Source organism: Hyperoodon ampullatus (assembly GCF_949752795.1).
Source record: "Hyperoodon ampullatus genome assembly, chromosome: 7".
NCBI lineage: Eukaryota > Metazoa > Chordata > Mammalia > Artiodactyla > Ziphiidae > Hyperoodon > Hyperoodon ampullatus.
This window is the reverse complement of record NC_136920.1, coordinates 5,597,295-5,609,747: the sequence shown is the minus strand read 5'-3', so window position 1 is coordinate 5,609,747 and position 12,453 is coordinate 5,597,295. Positions and strand designations below refer to the sequence as shown.

Here is a 12,453-nt window from a genome sequence, read left to right as displayed (position 1 = left end):
GTATGGCCCAGCTCCCACACCGTGGCTTTCCTAGTAGCTTTCATTGGTGGCAAAGAGCAGAGATGCACCCAAGCTGGTGACAATTTTCACAGAGGGAAGAAGGGAGACCAAGGAGTGAGCCTGGTGCAGGGTCGGGCAGGAGGGCGCCCGGGGACTTGAGCAGTGGGAACTTGTGAGCTCGCAACTTGACAACCACCAGTGGGCTCTTGTGTCAGTGTCCTGGGGCCACTGGAACAAATGAATACAAACAACTGGCTTCAGGCAGCAGAACCTCATCCAGTTCTGGAGACCACAGCCCAAAATCAGTATCACTGGGCCAAAACCAAGGTGTGGGAAGGGCCGTGCTCCCTCCAGAGGCTCCAGGGGAGGGTCTTTCCTGCCTCTTCCAGCTTCTGGGGGCTGCAGGTGCTCCTTAGCTTGTGGCCGTGTCCCTCCAGCCTCTGCCTCCGTCTTCACATGGCCTCTTCTGTGCATATCCCGTTAGAAGGACCCTTGTGATGACACCGAGTCCTCCCGGATAATCCAGGGTAACCCCCCATCTCAAGATGCTTAACCCCTTCTGTAAAGTCCTTGCCGTACAAGGTCACATTTGCAGGTTCCGGGGATTAGGACCTAAATCTTCTGGGGCCGTTATTCAGCCCAGACACTGCCCTTCCATGTGGGGGCCCTGCAGCCCTCGCCCCGTGCCTGCCACAGGGGTCGCCTCCTTCCCAAACACGCCACGTTCTCCCCAGACCCCTGGCCTTTGCTCACGCCCCGGCCCCCTGGAATGCTGTGCCCACTCCCCACACAGCGGCCCCCGCCTCCGCTCCACGGATGTGTCACCACCTCACACCTGTGTCCTCGGGCCTCTCACTCAGCCCTGCTTTCTCTCGTCACCTGCCACAATGTGCCCGTCTCACTTGGTGGCAGCTGTGCCCGTGTGGGTCTGGTCGTCCCCTCACCACAGTCCCCGCTCCTCCCCCGGCTGGTCCACCCACCCAGACACAGAACATCCACGTGGCCCAGGTGTGAGGTCAGGTGCACGGGTCCAGGTGAGCTGAAGGTCAAGCTGGGATCTGTCTTTGGGTCCATCGTGGATGGTGTGCAGGGGTCACATGGGTGCTGGTCTCCCTGAGCAGGAGCGGGGAGAAGGAGGCCCTGTGACCCCTCAGAGGACGAGGGGCGGAGCCACGGCGTGCCTGGCGGGGATGAAGTTACAGGCATGGTCGCAGCCTCCGAACCCGGAGCTAGACGCGCTCCTCCAGAGGGCCTGCGTGTGTGCACGTGTGCATGTCCGTGTGTGTGTGCGTGCACGTGTGCATATGTGTTGGTGTGTGTGCATGTGTATGTGTCTGTGTGTGCACGTGTCTGTGTCTATGTGTGTGCATGTGTGCATGTCCATGTGTCTGTGTGTATCTGTATGTGTGTGTGTCTATGTGTCTGTGTGTGTGCACGTGTGTGTCTGTGCCTTTAATGCAGTTTTGTGTTAACTCTGCAATTTCGCAATGTCACCTCGCGCCATTTGTGGCGCAGAAGGCAGCACAGCAGGAGAGGGCCTGGGACCCTGCCCATGACATGCAACGGGGAAGCATAAGGTCACAGGAGAGAACAACATTGCCTTGACCTTGCTCTACAATCTGTGTGGATTTCGACAAAATGCTGCTGAAGTCTTACTGTTGAATCGCTAACGAAGAAAGAAGTTTAGAAAGACAACTGGAGGAAACAGGGCATCGAAGTGCCTGCTGAGCGGATTTCACTGATTTCCCAGAAAAAGTACAACATCCGGACCCGAACACCCCCCAAAGTGTCAGGCTGCCTTTGTCTCTGGGCCGTCTTCCAACCCAGCAGCAGTGGCTTGGAGCACACGGAGAAGGACGGGGAGACCTGGTCACTCGCAAGGCATCACTGCATTGCACGGCGTCAGGTGTGACCCGAGAGAATCTCCATCCCTCCCCAGCTGTGCCCTGGATGAGCGAGCGCCATCAGAGCTCCAGGAGATGCTCACAGACCTGAAGGACAGGAGCCGGGATCTGACACTTCAGGAGAGACCCAAGGTCATTCCTGTGAGTGGAGTGACCCCCAGAGAACATGCGACGGCACGGTCAGTTCCTGGGCATCAGAGTGTCAGTCACAGAGGGAGGGGCTCCAGGAAATGGATTTATGGGCATCTGCCAATGCCCGGCTCGGCCCCGTGATTTACTGCCTAAGACCCGAGGAATTGAAAACCCCTCCTTCCTGGCTCTGGCCTTTCTCTTCCTGTTACATCCAGAGTGACGGTGGAGGGAGGACTCAGGGCCCCGGGCGGTGGGCAACCCTCCCCGTCCCCTTCGAGCTGCGGACCCCGGCATCCACCCACCTCTCCATCCAGTGGGGACGATGGGAACCTGCATCAGGAATGATGCGTGTTAAAGACTGAGTGCCCGGCGGGGCAAAGAGCCCCTGCTCCCTGGGCGGCAGCCCACATACCCGGGCACGATGTTCACCAAAAAGATCCCACGGCCAGGACTTCTCTGTCTCCCCCCATCTTGTCCTCACAGGCCCCTCCCTGTATGACTGGACATTAGCCCTTCCAGAATGTCTCCCATTGCCTTTCCCTCTCCTCCTCATCCTCTCCTCCCTCTCTGCCCCTGGACACCTGATGAGCAGCTGCAGAGGACACAATGGTGACACGTGTCGGGGGAGAGCTGCTCCTCCAAACACGCAGGGGCTGGAATCCTTACCTCCAAGACCACGAAGGCTGCTGGGGGCAAGAAGGGTATCAGCCAGAGCTCTCCAGGGAGACAGACCCATCGGATGTGTACACACACACACACACACGCACTCACACACACACGCATGCACAGACTTATTTTAAGGAATTGGCCCATGTGATAGTGGGGCAGGCCAGCGGCGGGGACCCTAGCCGGGGTCTCCGTGTTACAGTGTGGAGGCAGAATTCCTTCTTCTCGGGAACCCCAGTTTTGGCTCCCAAGGCCTCCGACGGATGGGATGAGGCCCTCCACATCATGGAAGGTTCATCTCCTCGACTGAGTCAACCGCAGACATGGACCATACCTACACAGCACCATCACGCACCGGTGCCTAACCCAGCGGACACCACAGCTGACCCGCAGACGGCCGTTCCTCCGTCCCCCACCCCAGCTGTACTCCCTCTTCACTTAGACCTTCCACCTCTGCGGAATTCTTTCCTTCCCATTTCTCTTTATCTTCAGGACCAGGACACGTTTGCTCCCTTGGACTGAGTGATCCAAACAGCAAGGAATCTGTGGTGCTGTGCACTCCATCTCAGGATGCAAGATGAATCACAGGCCAGAGGATGTGCCTGCCTCACCCCAGACCACAGAGCCCTGGACTGGTGGTCAGAAGGCCTGGGGGTCACAGACTCGGCCACTAACTGATTCAGGACTCCTAGGCTTAACATCTCTAGTTCCATGTGTCCTATAAATTGGGCAAAAAAAACGTCTACTTTGTTGGGTTGTTGAACATTAAACGAGAACATACAGAAGAGCATTTGTGAGCTTTAAGATTCTGTGCAACTGGGGACTTCCCAGGTGGGCCAGGGGCTGAGACTCCACGATCCCAATGCAGGAGGCCTGGGTTCAACCCCTGGTCAGGGAACTAGATCTCACATGCATGCCACAGCTAAAAGGTCCCACATGCCGCAACTAAGACCCAGTGCAGCCAAATAAACAAACAAACAAATACATATTTTTTAGAAAAAGATTCTGTGCAACTGGGAAGATTCATCATCATCACTATGACCGTCAATACCCTAATCACCATCAACACCACCACCATCATCATCAATGTTATGGACTGAACTGTCTCCCCCAGAATTCATATGTTGAAGCTCTAACCCCCATTGTGATGATATTTGTAGATAGGGCCTTTAGAAACGTAATTAAGTTTAAATGAAGTCATAAGGGTGGGGCCCTAATCAGATGAGACTGTTGCTCCTACAAGAAGAGGAAGAAACACCAGAAAGCTCTCTCTCTTTCTCTCTCTCTCACTCTTTCTACATGTTGCACAGAAGAAATACCAATGAGTAGGTGCAGGAACAGAGCCCTCACCAGAAACCAGATCTGCCAGCACGTTAATCTTGGACCTGCAGCCTCCAGACTGTGAGGAATAAATGTCTGTTGTTTAAGCCCCTGAGCCTGTGGTACTTTGTTATGGCGGCCCGGGCTGACTCAGTCACCACCGTCACAATCATCACCACCATCACCACTGTCACCACCATCACCACCATCACCACCGTCACCACCATCACCACCATCACAATCATCAGCACCGTCACCACCATCACAATCATCACCACCATCACCACTGTCACCACCATCACAATCATCAGCACCATCACCACCATCACAATCATCACCACCATCACCACTGTCACCACCATCACAATCATCAGCACCGTCACCACCGTCACCACCGTCACAATCATCAGCACCGTCACCACCGTCACCGTCACCATCATCACAAGTAATATGAGTACTCCTCCTCCTCTTCCTTCAGAAATTCACCTCTGTCTCTCTTGATTCTCAAACCTGAGTGGATGTCAGGGTCTCTAGGGGGCTTGTGAGAACACAGGACCTGAAGCCCTGCCCCCAAGCTTCAGATTCCGGGTGCCTGAGGGGATGCCTGAGAATCTGCATTTCTCTCAAGTCCCTGAGTCCTGCTGCTGCTGCTCCAGCCTTTGGATTAAATCATTAAGCAAAGCTTGGCCAGATGAAGTCTGTCAAATATTCCAAGGTTTCTTAGAAAAGTCCACGCCCACAACAGCAGCTGAATATCATCAAAGCTTCCCAGGTGGACATACTCGATCCCTGTTAAACGGTGGGGCAGGCAATCATTCCCCCCGAAATCAATGGTGTTGATTCATCACTGGGAGGGAAGGACCGTGAATGCTGGGGACATTTTACAGGCAAGGCTCCAAAGACTGAATTAAGTCTCTTTGTGCCCTGAAAACACGAGAAGGTGGGGAGACATGAGGGGGAGAGCAGCTCCTGGCACACGCAGTCGGAGCCCGTGCTGGGCGTGCAGAGCAAGCATCCCAGGCTTTGGTTCCGCCCGTTACATGAACAGTGTCTGCAGGGCACAAAGTCCTATTATTCAAGCGTGTTTGCATAATTGTCTTCCTGAATCATTTGGGGCACTTGATTGATTATCGTTAGCAAAATAGAGACAGATGGCCTTGGGTCTGAGCTGGTGCGAATTTGCTGCCAGGAGGGTGCACGATGCTTCCTGCCAGGCTTCCTGGAAGGGGTGTCCCTGCCCTAGGTAGTCGCTGCCCATGGTGACAGGACAGGAGTGGGGACTCACAGGGAGGTCACTGACAGTGACATTCTGTCCTGGACGCCGTGCACAACTCACTTCCCTGGAGTGCCAGGTGGCGGTTACAAACCTCTGCCCAGAAGGGGAGAAATGGCTCTGTTCTATCATCTACGCGTTTACCATGAATCAAAGGGCATTAGCTGCTCTTTTCTAAGCAATTTAAGCACTGTTCTGACTTAAAAAAAAAAAAAAAAAGGACCAAAGAAAGATATTATTTAATGGCAACAAAATATTTAAACCAAGGCCACCAACCCACTGCTGAGCCCAAAAGGGCAGATGTGTCCCAGCGCGAAGTGGGAAGAGCCCACGGCTCCCTCATCATCACCACTGGAAAGAGGACATGCTTTTGGGGCGAAACCGTAGTCTTTATAGACCCATTAGCACAGCAGGAACTCACTTCCATGACCCATTTCCCATTACATATCTTCAAGCCACAGATTCACAGTAAAATCCAGGCCCGCCAGTTCTCATGAACTGAGCAAAGTGGTTTTAATGATGATTGTTAGACATCCAGCCCAGTCAGGGGATTGAACTGGTTCCTTTTCCAGGCATCGAGCCTGTCTGTGTTAGTAATATCTAAGGAGAGGATTAGTCAAGTCGCCCGTGGAAGCCAGGTCTAAATGAAAGACCTCTCTCAGCTCAATAAGATGTAAAAATTATTTCCAAATCAAAAGAATCGCAGTCACCTCAATGTTCAGTTCGAGTGGAGAGGGCTGTGTTTAGGATGAGAAAGCATTTCTGTAACTTTGAAAAAGTTATAGCCAGAAAAACAAGTTTTTCCACCCTAAACCATCTGGCCAGCTGCCTCAAAGTTCCATGAGCCCCATGTTTATAAAATGGGATATTAGCCCTAAAAAGGGATGAAGCAGCAATACACACTACAACACAGATGGACCTTGAAAACACAATGCTGAGTGAAAGAAGCCAGACACAAAAGACCACCTATTGTACGATTCCATCGCCATGAAATGTCCAGAAGAGGCCCGTCCACAGGGAAGAGAGCGGATGAGTGGTTGCCTAGGGGCCACGGGAGGGAGGAACAGGGAGTAACTCTCGGTGGGTACAGCTTTCCTTGGGGTGATGAAAAAGTTCTTAACTACACAGAAGTGATGCTACCACATCGTGCATGTGCTGAAGGTCACTGAATTGTACACACTGATATGACTACGACGGTACATTTTGTGTAATATGTATTTTACCACAATTTAAAAACTCAGGACCCTGGCTTTTCCCTCCACCATGTAATCCCCACGGCCACTCTGGACCGGGTCGTTCACCCTTCACCGAGGATAGCAGGCCGGGTAAGGGCACCGGATGATGGCAAGCCAGCTCCCTCCCGGTAGATTCTTACCAAGATCTCCCCATTCCCAGGATCAGCACGAAGCCAGGACTGCCCCACAGCTGCTGCAATGCACGGCATCCACGTCTCTGGGGCCTTTCCCAAGCTGCCTTCGTGAATCGCCCACCTGGAGGCACCGCTGCATTAGCGATGCTGTTTGGTCTAACTGGAAGGAAGCCAGTGTGGACTGGCAAACTGAAATAGGGCCGCAGCTCCACACACAGACCCCGTCCCTGATGAAAGGGCTGAGCTCGTGTCAACACACACAGAGGATGTGTGGGAAGGCGACGACACGGCGTCTCAGGGGCTGGATAAGTCCGCTTACCTGGAATGGGGTCTGGCTGTTGTAGTTCTTCAATTCCTTATTTCCACCCCGAAACAGCAGCACACGTGCACAGCTGTCCTGCACAGAAGGAAGAAGAAATCTGTTTGTAAAGCAGTGGCACAGGCATCCTCTAAAGAAGCCTGTTCACAGGGCGATCTCACAAGAATTCAGAGAAATGAAAACGCAAAGTCAACAGGAGGGCATTTTTGTTCATCGGAGGGGCCAGGAGGAGGGTGGACAGGCCCTGGCTGCTGTCAGCTGAAGCTTAACTGCTGCAAAGACTTTGAGAGCAGCTCAGCAGAATCTACAAAAATTTAAAATACATACATCCCACAGCCAGGGACTCCATTTTTTTAAGACCATCTACAGAGAGCTTTGCACGTGCCTATAAAATACATAATAATAGAAAGCCTGCAAGTAAAATACAAAAGGAAAAAAAGGAAGAGAAAACCTGGAGATGGCAAAAACGTTCTAAAATAAAGGAAAGTGGGAATCATTTTGGAACATTCTTTTTTTTTCCCCAAACAACTTTTTATTGAAGTATAGTTGATTTACAATGTTTCAGAGAAGTACAGCAGAGTGATTCAGTTATACATATATATGTCTATTCTTTTTCAGATGCTTTTCCATTATAAGTTATTACGAGATATTGATATAGTTCCCTGTGCTATACAGTAGGTCCTTGCTATCTATATTTTACATATAGTCGTCTATATATGTTAATCCCAAACTCCTCATTTGTCCTTCCTCGGACCCTCCTCCTCTTTCCACTTTGGTAACCATAAGTTTGTTTTCTATGTCTGTGAGTCTCTTCCTGTTTTGTAAATAAGTTCATTTGTGTCATATTTTAGATTCCACATATAAGCGATATATTTGTCTTTCTCTGTCCGACTTACTTCACTCAGTATGACAATCTCTAGGTCCATCCGTGTTGCTGCAAATGGCATTATTTCATTCTTTTATGGCTGAGTAAGAGTCCACTGTCTATATGTACCACATCTTCTTTATCCGTTCCTCTGTCAGTGGACACTTAGGTTGCTTCCATGTCTTGGTTATGGTCAATAGTGCTGCTATAAACATTGGGGTGCATGTATCTTTCTGAATAAAATGCAGTTTTGTCTGGATATATGCCCAGGAGTGGGATTGCTGGATCATATGGTAGTTCTATTTTTAGATTTTTAAGGAACCTCCATACTGTTCTCCATAGAACATTCTTTGCCGAGGCAGTGGTAGCAAAAACAAGAAGGCAGCCCGATATAAACTGACAAGAAAAATATCCAAGAACTTCTAAGTAGAAAACGTGAGTCTTAGAACAATGATATAGCCTAATTTCACTTACATTTTAAAGCCAGTATTATAGAAAGCAAAGAATATGTCTGGAAAGATGTTACCAGTTAAGGGGTTTTACTTTCTCAGGAAGGAGAAGGGATGATGGAGTAAATCTTTTGTTATTATTATTTTCTGTACTTACATTTTCTAACGTTTTTAAAAGGCAGCCAATAGTCATTTCTTGTGGATTTGTACAATGAAAATCAACCTATTCCTGTCCACTTATTGAGCATCTACTACTCACCTGGAGAGGTCAACCCTTTTGAAACTCCTGATGGGGAGGGTGGGGACAAATACCCACAGATAAAAAGACACGCGGAAGGGAATTCCCTGGTGGCCTAATGGTTAGGATTCCGGGCTTTCACTGCCGTGGCCTGGGTTCAATCCCTGGTTGGGGAACTGAGATCCTGTACGCTTCATGGTGCAGCCAAAAAAAAAGACAAGTGGAAGCACATGGCTATAGAAGCAGTGACAATATGAACACCTTGCCTAGTAGATGCAGCTGGGCTGTTATGATGGGCAAATTACATTTTGGGAAGAGCGTCTGGATGATCAAGTGCAGGTGCCGGTGCCCCACACAGCTGGGCCGCTCCGACTTGTACAGATCTCTGCACAGGGGCACCAGTGCAAGTCGTGGTCAAACCCCAGCCCTGGGCCCATCTCCCTGGTCCACCTCCACCTACAGAGTCCAGAGCAGAGGCAACGGGCGTGGTCACCCAGGGCGGACACACGGCAACTGCTGAGTGGTGAGTAAATGAAGCCACTGACCAGGGTCCCTCCAGGGGCCTGCTTACGGGGCCAGGCCAACAGCCCCACCCCAGCCCAAAGGGATCCGCTGTCCCGGGAAGAGTAGGGCCGAGGCCAGGGCACACGGCACGTGCCGGAGGACCTGGAGAAAGAGCAGGCCTGAGACGAAAGCTGAAAATCCAGAGACAGAAGGCGGGTGAGCAGGGCCCAGGGAGGGCGGGAGCTGGGGAGTGGTCTGCGGTGATGAAAATGTCCTATGACTGACCGTGGGGAATGGTTACCCAACCGTGTACACAGACTGAAAAACACTGAACGGTATATTTTAGATGGGCAAACTGTATGGTGTGTGAGTTATATCTCAATAAAGGTGTCATGTATTAGAAAAGTAAGAAAGATAGAGACAGAGTCAGAGACCAAGAGACCACAGAGACTGAGGGAGACACAGAGATAGACAGAGACAGAGAGACCAAGAGAGACACAGACACCAAGGGAGACACAGAGATAGAGAGACAGAGAGACCAAGAGAGACACAGAGACAGAGACCAAGGGAGACACAGAGATAGACAGAGACAGGGGAGCACGCCTGCTGAGCATGCTGGCAGGAAGATCACTCTCTGACCGCGAGGTCTGGCCCAGAGCACATCTGGGTCAGGCAAAGCACAGCTGGGGCGGCCCTGGTCCCTGTGACCTGGGCGAGGGCCCCCCTGGGGCCTCCACTGCACGATGATGACTTTGATGAGGAAACCACTTGTGCACGGAGCAGACAGGAGCCGAGGCAGAGGAACTCTTGTTCTCTGAGCCGCGACCAGGGAGGCCTCGGACAGGGTGGGAGCTGCTCGCACACCCCGCGGCCAGGGGTGGGGCGGATCTGAGCTCTGCAGGGAAAGATTGTCGTCGGGCTGCGGGGGTCCTGGGGCCTCAGCTGTACCCTTGGGTGGCCGTGAGGGTCACCGCAGACTTAGGGGTGCTTGCTGCATGGGCCTGGAGGAGGCTGCCTTCGTGGACCGCTGCGGGCAAAGAGAGGGCCCGGGGACCACGTCGGGGTGGGTCCCCAAGGAGGGGCAGAGAGACATGGGGCTGTCAGGAGTGAGGACAGCCCCCGAGGGGTGGCGTGAAGAACACCTGAAGATAGAGGTTAGGAGAGAAAAGGACAGTGGAAGGAAACACTCGCCAGGAGCCCCACCGTGTCCTGAAACAGCCGTGAGTGTGTGAGTTCGTGCCCAGGTTCAGATGGTGGGCAGGACCCGCACCACAATATAGGGGTGGAAATTGCAGGGAAACCCGAGACTCTGTCTACACTGTTTGCACCTTTTCCATCAGCGTGCGTTCGTGCAGTGCTTTGAGTAACTAAAAGCATTTAAGAAAATTTAAAAAGATGTACTATGCTTGGCAAACACACCTTTTGTATCTGGGGTACAGTGAAACCCAGGGTTTAAAAGAAGAGTCCCAGGCATTACTTCAAGTGGACTGAAGGCTGGTGAAGACCGCGCCCGGGTCTTGTTATTTTATTCCAGTCTCAACTCCCGCGCGGCTGGTTCCGTAAATCAAGTTCTATTCAAACACAGATCCCTGAGCTCTCCAGTCCTGCCCCAGCCTCCCTACCCCTGGCTGGGTTTCCAGAACCCGCTCCAGCATCCCTTTCTCCCCTTGAATTACACCTAGCTGGGTCTTGTTAATTACAACCCAAAGTAAATTAATCGAATTAATTAAAATGACCGTGCTATCATGCCTCAGCAAGCAACGTTTGCAAGGAGAGAAAAGAAGCCGAGGATGTCTGAAAGAGTCCTGGCACGGAGGGAACACAGAGCCAGGAGACGGGCAGAACTTTGGCAGGTGACATTTGGGGTGTGGGCGTGCAGGTGAGAGAGAGAAGATAGTCAATTCCTGAGGCAGCAAGCGGGGGAGGCCCCACCAGGGGCTCAGGGGACCTGAAGGCTGCCTGGGGGTCTCACCCTGAAACGAATTCACACTGGGCCTAAGTGTGCCCTGGCCCAACTCAAGGGCAGCCTGGGAGGACCAGCCAGCTCAGCATCCTCAGATGCCCAGAGCTACCTGGCCTTTCAGGACCCCAAACAAGAACCTGACTCGGCAACTCTTTGTAAACGCCCCCCAATGCTCAGCGAGGGCTTCCACTGAAAATTCCCATCAGAAAGGAGGTCGGTTTCCTATGAAGCTAAGAATAAACCCTTGCCAGGCAATGCCAGGCACACTCTCCCGGGAGGAATCCAGCCAGGATCCCAGAGGACTCCTTTGCTCACCCATGGACGGACAACTCTGAGTCAATATTAACCAACCTGAAGGCACACACCCCCTCGCTCTAATATTTACCAGATTTCAAAGGGAGAGCATGTCCCGGAGAGTGATTTCAAAACTGAAGGGCAAGTGGTTCACAGGGCTTCTAAACAATGACAGTGTGTGTGTGTGTGTGTACACAGGCACACGCATGCATGTCTTGCACACGTGTGTGCATGTAAGTACAGGGGTGTGTGTGCATGTGTCTGTGTGCATGCACGGATGCTTTGCAGTTCAGAAAACACATCTACCTGCTCCTTGATTCCACCCTCACAGCATCCCTGCAAGGGGCTAGTAGGAGGCCCATTTCACAGGTAAGGCAGCAGAGGCCAGGAAGGGTTAAGTGAAAAACTGCAGCTTCAGAAAGGGAGGAAAAGGAGAAGTTGTGACCCAGAGGCGTTGCTCATGGAAGCCTAGCTCTTCCCTTGCACGGCCGCTAGCTGCCCGAGTCCCCTTGTGAGGGAGGTGTGCCTTCGTCCTTTTAAACAAGTCCATGAAGTTCAGATACAATCTGTGTGTTTTGAGGGCCAAGTCATCAGGAAGAATATCCAGTTATCTTCTGGGCATGACTTGCGGAGAAATAACCCTTAACAAACGCACCCTCCTCTCCTCCCCGAGCATCCTGAGGGTCGCTCTGTGCTGGTCAAGGCATGCAGCCCCTGGGGTCACCACCCCCTGCAGGAGCCCAGGTGACATCGCTTTCATCTTATACATGAAGACGCAGGCCCCAAAAATGTATTCATGCATGCACGCAACGAGTCGTTACTGAGTGTTGGCCACGCCATGTACCATCCCAGCCCCTGGGGACACAGAGCACCACGCAAACCATAAAAGACGGTCATGTGATGGAGCAAGTGAGGGCGGGTGGTCAGGGAAGGCCTACCTGAGGCGGTGGCCTCCAAGCTGAGCCTCAGCCTCGAGGAAAGAGCCATGTGGCAAAGGGGGGAAGTGTTCCTGGCAGAGGAAGCAGCAAGTGCAAAGGCCCCGGGGCTGCAGGAAGCTGGGGCCAGGGGACAGGAGAGGAGCTGGGGGTGGAGCGACAAGGGCCTTCTGGGTCACGGGGAACGCAGACTGATCCACGTGGCACAAAGCCACTCCAGTG

General features: G+C 52.3%; 1 protein-coding gene across 1 annotated transcript in view; it reads right to left on the bottom strand.

The window, feature by feature from the left end:
* The window catches only part of SHANK2 (SH3 and multiple ankyrin repeat domains 2), a gene marked incomplete at both ends in the record, with an annotated part of 469,126 nt that overhangs the window by 390,127 nt on the left and 66,546 nt on the right, over positions 1-12,453 (bottom strand). The window contains one exon of the mRNA XM_079709253.1: positions 6,984-7,061. Coding sequence (XP_079565379.1) covers positions 6,984-7,061 — 78 coding nt within the window. The remainder of the gene's footprint in view (positions 1-6,983; positions 7,062-12,453) is intronic.